Here is a 12,813-nt window from a genome sequence, read left to right on the forward strand (position 1 = left end):
GTAGTGTAGGTGCATCACTTGGTGAGAAATTTAGGTTTTGGGATTTTTAGTATGTTGTGGATGGAAGCAAGATGGAGGGCACAGGGTGTCGTCTTGGGTTTCTTCATGCTTCTTCTTCCTTCTTCTTCGTGGGTGTGGGTGGCATTTTGTAATTGGGCAGAAAACTCCATGTTATGGACTCTTTGGGGTCAGTTATTGGGTTAAAAGGGAAAATAATCTAGGTGTCAGTTCTTAATTGGATAGTTTAGTCTTAAAAGACCTTGTAACGAGATTGTTGGCCATTTGGTGCCTTCTAATGAAAGGCTGCAGAACTCACAGTAATGAGACTGTTTTACTGATAAGAAATAATAAACACCTGAGTCCAAACATGAACTACTGTCTCAAGTGCCTTCAATGCAGACCCAGAGAAACCCAGAACTGGGACCCCCACAGTGATGTGTGAATCCTGGCCCAAACACAGCTGTTTCTGTCCAGATAATGCACTGGATTTCCCTTTGGGAGTGATGGCTAGATAAAGTCACTGACTGTTTGGATGACAGCTGTGAAGGTGAAAGTGTTTGGTTCTGTGTCCCCTTCTCTGGGCCCTCCACTGACACATGGTGACAGAGCCTTGGGGGTCCTGGAGTCTGGCAGCTGTGGAGGGTGGGAGTCCTGCAGGACACAGCCATGGCAATTCTCTCCCAGCCCTCAGTAGTCAGGAGGGTGGGCAGCCTGCCATGCTTTGTGGCCTTTTTAGCAGCAATTAGAGAAAATATCCTTGCTTCTAGGGGACAGAGGAGGGAAAGGGCTCTTTTGGAGACTTATGTGAAATCAGTCCCTAATGGGATCAAACATCCTGGGCAAGTCCAAAGCCTTCTCCAGCTTTGAGCTCCATGGCAGTGTATGGAAAAACCTTTGCACTTCACAGCAAGGCTTCCTTCCAAGCAGCGAAGGGTAACGTCCTCATTTGCTGAGGTGTGCTCTTCCACTTTTGCCTCTGCAGTTCTGGTCCCACGTTTCCATGGCAGGAGTACAGAAAGAGCACAGAGGATAAGACAGAAATGTGCCTGCAGCTTTGCCTGTCCCTGACTTTGTAAAATGAATTTGGAAACTTCCAGTAGAGATCATGGTATGTTGCATCCACAAACCCTGGCCTGAATGCTTGAATCATTATCAGTACAGACATTCAGCAAACAAGATAAAGCATTATTTGTACTTGCAAAAGTAATTACTGGCTGCATGTAGACTTAGTATGTCTAATAAGTAACCACTGGTGGTTTCTGAAGGACAAGGGAAGTGACTGGGGCTTCAGTGCAAGGTGTTGGGTGTGTCTTTACATTTGTATGACAGCCAGGAGTGGGTTAAAGACTTGGTGTCTAATTGGTCATGGCATATCTTAGAAGAGGTATCTCATGTTGAGCTGCTGATACACATCAGGTGGAGGCTGAGATGACAGATGGTGGCAGAGGGCCAAAAGAACAAGTTAAAAAAGGAAGACAAGTTCTGAGGGACAGAAGGAGAAAATGGAGAATGGAAGATTTGATTTACTGAATGGCAGCAGAATTTACCTCAGAGGTAGGATTAAGAACCAGTGGGGAGCTGAGGGGGAAGAGATTCAGAATAAATCTGGTGGTGATGAGAGCACATGGGATGTAGAGAGGGCTAAGCATGAGATGTTTGTGTTCAGCAGAGATGGCACAAATCACATGGAATCTCCCCTTTGATGGGAATGAGAAGGTTTTAGCAATGGTGGCTGGCTGCATGTTCAGATGAAAAGTATCAGGGAAGAAATGGGTCCATGTTTGAACATCAGCATCAATTCCTAGCAGGCAGCTATCCACACTGGGGCTAAATGGCTGGCACTCTAATCACTGAGGCCATGGAATAAGTGGATATATGGGCTACAAACGTCCCTCCTGTTTAGGGGAGCACAGTGGAGCGAAACCAGTGCAACCTATGCTCTGTTGTAACCACACAAAGAGTGCTGGCTGTCCAGCAGCTTTCTGGAAGAAAAGATGACATCTTTGGTGAGATCTTGTGGGAGCTATTAAATTTCCTGGCTTTTTTATTAAATTTGTTTGAGAGCCTGCTCTTCCAGGCTCTGCAGTTTGTATGAGTGGCCTGAAGCAGTGAAGTACTTGGAGAAGGGGTGAGCTCCAGAGCCCACATTTGCCTCTGGTTAAGAAAAGGGCTGCACTGACATCTGTCTGTGATGTTTTTCTGGTCAAAACTCCCGCCCAAATGTGCACTGGTGATCACAGGCTGGCAGGCTCACTTACACTGTTACACTGCAGTTTGGAGCAGAGAATCTGCATCAAAGAAGGCATCTATTTCCTTGTCTTGTTGCATAGGTATGAAAAAGAGATATTAAAAGGTGTCATAATAACAGCAGAGCAATGCAAATGCTGTACTACTGAGTTTAAAAGACAAAGGTCATGTTATTAACAGGAAAGGTTTGACTGGATGAAACCATTTGTCTTCAGAACACTTCGCTGTGATACCTCTGGGTCTGAAACAGGCACATAACCAGATTTCCAACCTGAAAATAGTGGCTATTTAAACAGCAGCAAATTATTTTTGAGTATTAAATATGCTTTATATTTTCTATGAGTTTATTGTAATGCAAAATTATGTTATTAGTTCAGCTGGCTGAAATTTTCTACGGGGACCATTAATCTGAAAAAACAAAGTTCTGCAGAAGTTGACTCAGGGTGTATCAAGACAAATTATTATTTTTTGAAAAAATTATATTCTAAGAAAACAGGAAATACTTAATTTTTAAAATGCCATATTTGTGTGAAAAATACTGCTTGTTTTCCAGGCAGACATCTTACAGTCTAGAATCTATACACTGATGATTTATTTTGCCTAACTGGAGATAAGGAGCATTTAATGGGGGGTGGATTTGGTCCCAAAAGAGGCTGGCTGGTTACAAATATTTTCACACCATTATGATGTTTTTTGAGACATTTTTTTCTGTAAAATAAATTGAAAATATAATTGTGCCCCCTTCACACAGCTTGTCAACAAAACCTTTCTAGGGCTAGTTAGAACTGCCCGATTTCTGAGGTAAATATGGTTTGTGCTCAGGTTAATTCTGTATATGTGATATATTCTCAAAAGTTGTGTCTCACTCCTGGAGTCTGACCACCCTGGTCCTTTGTCTCCTGGGCTGGAAGCAGAATAAGGGTTTAGGCTTCTCCATCAAGGAAGAGATTTTTCTGTGTCTGTGTTGCTCATAAGCCTTGATTGACATTATAAAATTTGTTTGGTCACTTACATGTTTATTCATATATTGCAGTAAGAAATTAAAATGGCCTATTCCCTTTTTTTATAAGGTAGTAGCTAATTAACTCTACTCATATGCAAGAAAATGGTTGTTTGTCAGGGTAACACAGAAGCATGTTATTCAAAATTAACACAAACTATATACAATTGAAAAAATGAAAGATTTTTGGATATATATTTTATTTGACAGTGGTTTAGAATATCATACAGTAAACAAGATTTCTGTAAAAGTTAATTTATCCATAGTGGTGCGTTTCATAAAAATAGTTGCTCACTTACAGCCTTTCTGTGACTATTAATACATGGAATTATATTTATAGAGATAGAGCTGTACAAGGTAAATTCACAGCTAACACTACACAGAAATATTATTTGGAATGGGGTTTAGATGATGTGCTGTCTTCACAGGTTATCGATTACAGCCGCATAAAGCAATTACTGCACAAGGAGTAGCTGTGAACTGTGCAAATTAGAGTTTATGCAAGCATAATCTCAACTGGTTTTCAGATTTCATTGTTTGCTTTCTTTATACATAAAAATAAGATACCGGGACGTGCATCTACACTACAGAAGCATTGTCCAAAATCAGATTCAATAAATTAATGGCAAATTATATTGGATTCTAGTTCAGGGGATAAAGATCTTTTTTTCCCGTTAAATAAGAGTTTTATAAACAGCTACATGGATTTGTGCTTTTTTAAAAATTATAAATGGATTTTTTCTTTCTTAAAAAAAATATTTGAAAGCTGCAAAATCCTTGACTTGAGGCTTTTCAAATAATTGGACAGGAAGTAACATGTCTATAAATTTTGCAGTCCAGTGCAATGTTTGAGACATACAGTAATTTGCTAATTTCTTGGAACAAAGCCAATCTCAATCTAGTTTTTCAGCAGAGCGTGTGAGGAACTAAGATTGCTAGTGAACAATAATTTTTAAATATGAATTTTTGACAGTACTTAGCTTTACATTTTTTTTTAATTACCAATGTATTATTGCCCAGGATTTTGTTTTAATTTTGACAGACGAATAAGCATACGCACACTTACACAGACACACACACATCTGTTTGAAACAAGATAATGACTGATTGACTGAACTCGGAGTTATTTCCTGTGAAGGCAGACTGGAATGTTTACCTGGCACTTAAGGCTTAAAATTCAAAACAGACAAGCAAGAAAGATAAAAACAAAAAGAAGAAAAAAATGGAAATAGGGAAAAAATGGTAAAATGGAAACCATTTTAAAAATGGAAAAATACTGAATGAGGACACCGACAACTGTATTTCAGAAACCAGTCTAATTATTGTTGATATGTGCCTGAAAGGCACCTGCTCTGCCAAACTGAGGGGATGAGAGGTGAGAGTGTCCTAAGTAAATGCGGATGGGTATGAAACATAGCACTGTTGATAAGTGATGCTATCATCTTCTGCAGGAAGGAAAGGCCTTTCCTTAAGGAAACTGCAGCTTTTTCTCTGTAGCACTCTTCCTTTCATTGCAAGGGCCTTGCAGATGCCTGGGATTTGAGCCTGACCAATTGTTTTGTGTGCTACCTCGCAGGACTTGGGGAACCTGTAATAAATCACTTTTGAGAATAATTTGTAAATACAACTCCACCTTAACTCCTTTCCAATGTACAGAAACATGGTTTTTTTCACAAAAATGGCAGTAGAAATGGTATCACAGAAACTAATCCACTGGATTCCCCATTCCTTCCGCAGCACCCGGTGAACTATTCTACAGGGTGCCACGTGGACTATCCCAAAGTGTTAACAGTGGAGACGTGTCATGGGTGTACAGTTCCGAACGATGCTTTAAAGAAACCCTTTAACCCCTGTCTAGATATGTCGAGAACAATTTATTTACAACATTTTAGCTTCATGAAAAGATCCTCTCTCGGTTTCAGCTTGCTCCGTGCAGTTTTATTTAAGGCGATGTTCCAGTTTGTGATTGCTCTAACTTGTTCCAGTTTCTTGATATAAAGTTTGAATGAAATCCAAGTCCTTCATGCAGTGGGAAAAAATTGCTAAAGCTACACTGCACTATCCTTCTCTGATGTACTGTCCTTCATATTGTTTTGGTTTCTTCCATAGCTGCCAAAGTCCCTAAAATGGAACTGGGACTTTAGGGTCGATTTTAAATCTCTGTGTTGACTATATGCTTTTGAACTTATTAGATACTGTGCACATTGTCATGGAATTACACACTAATGTTTTCATTCCTCAATGCTTTGTGTATATGTGTGATAGTTAAAATAAATTAAAACAAACCAATGTGAGACAAAAACTAAGAAGAATGTTCTGCGTCAGTTTGAGACAGTTAGAGGGCAACAGTCCCTTGCTTATCTGCTCATGGCAGAAGTACCAGACTTCAGGACGCTTGGTAGCTTATCTGAGCCAGGGATTTTCCACGGCCCTGGAGAGACCGTTGCCTTTCGAACTGTGGTGTTGGTGCTGCGAGTGCTAATGGAGTGGAGATGTCCCTTCCTGGGGAACTCGCTGGGTTTCCCATCAGGGTCCCTCTGGCTGTGGTCCATATCAATTCCAGGCGAGCTGCAGCGGTTGCTACTATAGGTCTTGGTAGCTCCTGTATCAGTCTTGATGTGGTCAGGTGCTGCAGCCGACTTCTCACTGGTGTTTGTGGATCTGTGGTCTCTTTTGCTAAGAGATCCTCCTCTCTTGCTTTCTGGCTTCCTCAGCCTCCCAAACTGTTCATCACTGCTTCCAGCACACATGTGCTCTCTTGCGCCAGCCTCGATCATAACGCCGTGTCCCACCGCTTTGCTTTCTGAGGTGGGCCTGCCACCATCAGTGGTCTTATTTTTGCCTCCTGAATACCCTTTCCAAGAAGCCTCTTCGTGCTTTGACCTGTCTACCTTTTTAGGACTTGCTGACCTTTCTCTTTGTTCTCCTAACCTTTTCTTTTTGTGACCGTTCACCGAAAGCTCCTTTGGTTTCCTTACATCGTGTTCCCTCTTGATATCCCATGTTGGCTCTGGGCTTATCTGGTGAGAAGGGTCAGAGGGTGGGGCTATGTGTGATGAAGATAATGGTGAGATTATGTCGTCGAGGGAAAGAGCTACTTCCGGCAGACCTGGGGAGGTGGCAGAGGGAGCACTCCAGGAGTTTGGTTCGTCTGTTGTAACAACAAAGAGAAGACAGTTAAGGGCGTACCCAGCAGCACAGAGTGTATTTATTGCACAGGCACATGTATTCTGAGCAACACTGACTCCCAAACCATGTACCAGCCTTAAACCCCTCTGCTTCAGCTGAGGTGAAACTCCCTCAATTGTGTGGACCCAATAGGGAGAAAACCGAAAATAATCTTTAAAAAAAAAAAGAAAATAAAAAAAGTACAGGAGACACACAAGCAAAGCTGATAACTGCAAATGCTGAAAACCTCGGTCTTTTTTTCATACAGATTCCACTTTCCTCTGCCTATGTTAAATTATTCTTAAAATAATAAAGGCACGTGCTCATGAAATCAAATAGCCTCTTTTGTAGCTGTATAATGGATTTCTTAGTTGGGCAATATCAGTGCTGTCTCTGAGGACAAATGAGAAGGACTTTCTGCCATCTATTAAACATGTCCCTACAAGCATATAATAATTGACAAGAATTTGTAGCTCAGATAAGGTCATCATTGAATTCTGTCTCATATTTTTTCTAAACAGATATAGTATTGAGGTGTTTATGGCCCCACAATTCTTACAGGGTACATTTACAGCTCTGCCTTTATATCACAGTGTCAGCTGCTGAGTCTCCTGGTTGTGCATTTTGAATTTCTCTTGGTTACTTAGCCTCAACACAATATGGTTGGTTTGTGCAGATCCTGTTTAATTTAGCCAAATAAATGTCTCCTTTGCTGAATCATGATGATTTTCCTAATCCAAACCAGAATATTCTGGGATGTCTTTCTCTTCTGTATACATCCTCGTTTCTTTTGATTAACTTTCTGGCAGAAAACACATCAACCATGATTAATGACATCATGGCTCCCATTCTTACCCGTCTACTTAGAGGTTAGAGAAATCACTGAACTTGGCTAATGTCATTCCCTATTTAGCACCATTTTACTTAGGCTTTGAGCAGTATGAGGAATAATCTGTCAGAGATGAAGGACTGTCTCAGGAATCCATGGAAACGAGGTAGAACTTGTGGCAAGAGCTGCATATTTTATAGGGGAGAAAATGTAACCTTCTAGCTAAAAAACAAGTGCGGACTTAAGGTCAGGACTAGTACCTGTCAGTGATATCAACTGCCCTTTAAAAAAGTAACATGCATTTTTCTCAGTGCTATGGCTGCTTTCAAATTATCATGGAGCACATAGTCTCGAAAAATGGAATAGATTCTACTGCCCAGCCTGGGATCTGCAGCTTGCTTGACTAAAACAGCACTTTTAAGTTAATAGCTGGATTGAGTGATTGCTGTCTTCCAGATAAAAATAGGAGAGACAATAGTGAGGTGGGTGACGTAAAGGGAGGGAGCAGCACAGTTAGCTGAGGAGCTATTTATTTTCCCAGATGGTGTTTGTCATATGCTTTTGCATAATGAGCATATGTGTGGAGAGGATTAGCATTTGAGAGGGGTAGAAAGTACAAGTTCTGTGTAAGACAAATAAACATTGAGCTGGGAATCTAAATGGGATGAGGGTCTCAACTGAATTTAGAAAAAAAAAGAAATCACACTTTCTTACCCTCCAGTTAAGGGTGACTAATGTACCATCTGCTCCCAGCTTGGCACTCAAGCAAGAAAAAATAAGAGGAAGACTCGTGCATGTAGAGTGACCAGCTCCTAGGAGTTTGCCTACAAAAAGCATTGACTTTGGTGGGCTTGTTCTTTACTTCTGTTCTTCTGCACCACCAGCCTGGTACAGGCCCACAGCCTGTGCCTGATGGAGGAAGCAGAGACCCCACTCTGGGTCTTCTTAAATCTGAAATCTGGGGGATGTAATTTTATTTAATACTTGAGCCAGGGACCATGCACAGAGTCCAAATCACTAAAACTATCCTGGGACTCAGCGTGAAGCTGCCTACATGCACCAGCAAAGTACCTGAGCAAACTAAAGAAGCCACCCTGAGCTTTGGAAAATTTAATTTATACTTTTCATGGCATTGTCACTCCTACCCAGGGTAGAGGTGGTGCCAAGGGTTGGACCAATGTATTTGTCTGAACTACAATCTTCTTTCCTAGTTGTCCATGAGATGTTTTCATAGTTTTTCAGTGTCAGTGAAGAGCAGTGGGCCATTATCCAATCTCATGTTAGGCTGTGAGAGCTTCTGATTACAGAAATATCTGGTTCCTTTGAGTAATATCAGCAACACACCAGTGAAAACACCAAATAGCCTGGAGCAGCAAGATACTTTTGGGTAACAAGACTGCCTCTGTGGAAAAGGTACGACTATGCTCAAATCAACTGCTTCTCCTCCAGGAGGACAAACCAGGGGTGCACCATTCAAAATCAAGGTGTCAAAGATGTCTTGTGGCTCCCCTGAGGCACAAAGGATGATATGGTACCAGTTGGTATTTGTTGGATGTTCTGGAGAAGAGACCTGGAGGTTAGTGGCCTACTGCTTCATTGCCTGGAGATTACAGAATTTCTTCTGTTTTCTATTTTAAAGGGGATGAAAAAACAACCAAATGTTGTAGTGAGAAATCATAGTGGGTTAGAATGTACTTCAACAAAAGTGAATCAGCATATCTCTTACATATACTGATATATAAGTATAGGTGTCTATAAACTGAGACATGCATATTATATGCATTACTGAATTTTATCTCTCCCCCAGAGAGCCCTAGGTAAAAGACAACTTGGCCAGCCAAGTAAGAAAACTTGGAGCCACAGCATTTTTATTTTGGCTGCGGGACAACCCCAGGTGGGTCTCTGGCTGCACTGTGTTTAAAATACTTGCTGGGAAGGCACCTATATATAGGTTGTATTTCCAGGTTATGGAACAATGCTGCCATGGAATAAAACTATAATTTATATTCTTTGGCAATATAGCATTTGCAAGTAAGAAGAAAATTATTTTCTTTAGGGTTTAAGTGCCATCAGTCTGAGACAGTGAAACCCAACCTAACCTGATTTTCTTTCAAATGAAATAACATTATATAGAAAGTCATCCTCAGCCTTGGTAGACATTAATGTCAACAAGCCATTGTTGCAATATGTCACTCAGTAGTGAGGAGAATACTCATGCCAGGTTATTGTAGCCAACTTCCTTCTAATGTTTGAACATTGTGGAAAAGTGTAAAAATTACTAAATTAGAGCAAAGTGCAGGAATGTAAGTAATTTGTTGCTCAGAAGAAAAAACCTTTTAAAGAGCTGTGTTCAAGCCATAAGGGTTCATCTGGACTTGTTCAACCAGCACTAAAATGATTGCTTCTCCATAGCAAATATAAACAGGAGAAAAATGTAAAATTTTATCCTGCAGAGCAGTTAAACGAGTAATTTATTTTCATGATTATACTCAGTTTCTAGCTACATTTTTGAGAGAGTTATTAATATTTCTGAATACTTTTTATTCTGTTGGCCTAAGGTTTTTTATAAAACCTTTGAGTTAATTTGGAACATAACCTACTTTTACTGTCTGTTATTCCAACACATCTCAAAGCATTTTGTAAACATACTAAACCAGAGACAGAGCACTGATTTTACTTTGTTCTTCCTTCACCTCTGTGAGGAACTGAAAACAATATTTGTTTAACAGAGCACAAACTACTAATGCCCAAACAACCTGCAAGCAGATGAGTAGAATATTGCATTCAGTTGCAACTGCTGGAGAGATTTAGAGCCAACATAGTTTTGAACTTGTTTCTGACTTTGTCACCATTGATAACATTCTTACTGTGAGAGAAATTGATTTTCAAAAGTATACCTCTCACTGAAGGCTAATAGATGCCTGCCTTCTTTCTTTGAAGGGAGAAAATCTCCCTTGACCTACTAATTTAGACAAGACAATGAGCTGGGAGCAGCACTCTAATCTGTCACTGTGATGGCATTTCATTTGCTGTAATTTAGCAGGTGTTTGCTGGGTGGCTTTTAGTTTCTACAAGCTACTGTAACACAAGTTGGTGGCACCTCTCCATGGGATGTGTAAGAATGACTCACCTACGAGCGGCTTCACATAACTCCCAGGCACAGGAGTAAATTGCTAACTGAGTAAGAGCCACCACAGACACAAGATTGAGTGTGTGGGAGGACAAGTGGGAGATGAACACAGCCATTCTGGGGCAAGAGTGACACAGGGAAAACATCAGGAACAGAAGTTCTCTGTCTAAATTTTTTTTTTTAATTTGAGGTAGAGCTGCCACACACATGAATTGTTTGTTTTGCTCTGTCAGCTCTCCCACATTCAATGGAGTGGAAATGAGGGTACTGCTCTCATGAGTCTATTGCTCCTGTCTTAACTGTGCTACCTGGATCCAGTGCTTGCTGATGGCTGAGCCATGACAAAAATAACCCTGGCTTTAGTCCTAATAGAGAGGAGAGCTCTGCCCATGGAGCTCTGATTTATGGCTAGGTTCTCCCTTAGCATTAAAATATTTTAGATAATCGTTTAGTAATTTATCAAGGATGTGTGTTTTTTCATCAGATATAATTATCCATAAAGTACTAATATTAATTTATTGAATATTTAGTAGTAAGAGTAGAAATTACATCACATTTTATTACTTAAGTAATAAAATCTCTAAGCCTTTTTAATTTTCAAATTATGTGAATAATGTACAATATATTAAAGCTTTGAACACTTTCATTAGTCTGGATGAAGTGTTTTCTGAACTGTCTAAGCAGCTGTTCTCATATCTTCCCAGTATTATTTTCCTAGGGAATCAAAAAGGGTTTGATTGAATAAAAAATATGGTGATTTTTTTTCCCCCCATTTTTTTTGTCTGCAATTATGTATTGCCAGGAGGTGCCAAGCAGTTCTTACAGATGCTGCTAATAACAAAAATGGGACAAATTGTCCCCTGGTGAGTATCCACTAATGTTGGCAGTGCTGTACCAGGAGGGCATTTGGGTCTTTCTCATTATAGCTTGACATGTCTTTGATGTTCCTGATTGCATTGGTCTCCTGAAGCTTTTCTTTAATGCTCTCTAAGGAGGGATATTTCAGAATATATAAAGAATCTTTAATCTTTTATCCTGACACTTCCACAACCCAAACACACAGCACCCTTTGTTTCCTGAAATAAATGATTCTCTGAAGATTTCATGGTTAGAAAAGCACTTGGTACTTTTTGTTCAGCTGGGAGCCTTATGGAAATGTGAGACAATATGCCACCTTTTCCCCCAGCCTCTCTCAGACAGTGAGTGGCAATGGGCTCTGCCCCCACCTGACAGCTTGCCTGTACTTCTAGCCATAAATTGAAATTCCTGTTAATTATTCAATATGCTATGCAAATGTTTTCTCACAAATTGCACTTTTCTTGGCTTAAAATGACACTTCCCTTGTCTCCCCTTCCACTGAACTTATCCACATTCTGATCCCTGAACACCAGCAGCCCTGGAAGCAAACACCAATGGGTTGAGGTGTCCTCTGCTGGGATATGGTGCTTCCTTTGGTCAGTCACTGTGGGCACAGCCAGGTGGGATAGCCTTTCCATCATTAGCACTGCTCCTATGCTTTACAAAGGTATGATGGCAGCGTGCTATGGGTGCAAAAGGTTAATTCTATGTACAGGAATTAGATACATGCCATATACATTTATAAAAATTAACCCAGGTTATACTTGGTTATTTTATCATATGAACTACTTGTCCTTTCTCACACTTGCAGTTGAGTGATCAGCTTAGTATTTTGAAGCCTTGAAAATGAAAGCCTAATCTAATTTTCTATCTTAATGTAGTCATTTTTTTTATATCACTTGCCTGTTTGTACTCGACAATGTCATGGTGACTCTGAATGTTTAGAGCACCTTATAAATATAACTTTAAATGTTGCTTTGCTCAAGAAGGGAATCTTTCTACTTTTTAGTAATTAGTTCTTTTGGCTTCACACATTTGTGTTTCCAAAGTTTGAGGATGGTTGCTCAGGGTAATCAGGATTACTTTACAAGTCACAGAAGATTACAAGAAAACAAATGTGCATCTGAGTCCTGACATCTTTCACTTCTAAATTTTGTGCTTGGCATTTTCAAAAGAGCAGAATGATTCATTAGGAAAGACTGATATTTGTGGTATGAAACAATGCCAGCCCTAGTTTTTCTGTCCCCAGAGTCATTGTGCATTTTTGTTTTTGTCACTGGTCTAATAGTGGAAAAGGTGGCCACTATTCCTATTACATGGAGCTGTTGTTGGCATGGCTTCTGCAGATGCTCACAAGAACTGAAGAGATATGAATGTAAGTGTAGTGTAAGTGATGAACACCTCGATCTCCTGTGTAAACTTGAAAAGTTTAATTTAACATCCAGAAAATTCAGCCATTGACCTATTCCAAGGCTGGGAAGCACAGCTCTACATCCTGCTTGGCTCAGCTCCTAGTGCCATTGATACTCAGATACCCTACTTCTTTTCATGTTCCTGGTCATTACTGATGAGCAAATATTT

At 40.2% G+C, this 12,813-nt stretch overlaps 1 protein-coding gene across 12 annotated transcripts in view; it reads right to left on the reverse strand.

Moving 5' to 3' along the window:
• Nucleotides 1-3,430: 3,430 nt before the first annotated feature.
• MAGI2 (membrane associated guanylate kinase, WW and PDZ domain containing 2) overlaps nucleotides 3,431-12,813 on the reverse strand; it is a 700,805-nt gene continuing 691,422 nt past the window's right edge. For 9 of the 12 annotated variants that reach the window (XM_030960213.1, XM_030960210.1, XM_030960207.1 and 6 more), the window contains one exon: nucleotides 3,431-6,398. In XM_030960213.1, coding sequence (XP_030816073.1) covers nucleotides 5,605-6,398 — 794 coding nt within the window. In that variant the 3' untranslated portion in view covers nucleotides 3,431-5,604. The remainder of the gene's footprint in view (nucleotides 6,399-12,813) is intronic. The other 3 variants (XM_030960215.1, XM_030960214.1, XM_030960216.1) reach the window with 2 other exon arrangements.

Source organism: Camarhynchus parvulus, chromosome 1A, assembly GCF_901933205.1.
Source record: "Camarhynchus parvulus chromosome 1A, STF_HiC, whole genome shotgun sequence".
Lineage (NCBI taxonomy): Eukaryota > Metazoa > Chordata > Aves > Passeriformes > Thraupidae > Camarhynchus > Camarhynchus parvulus.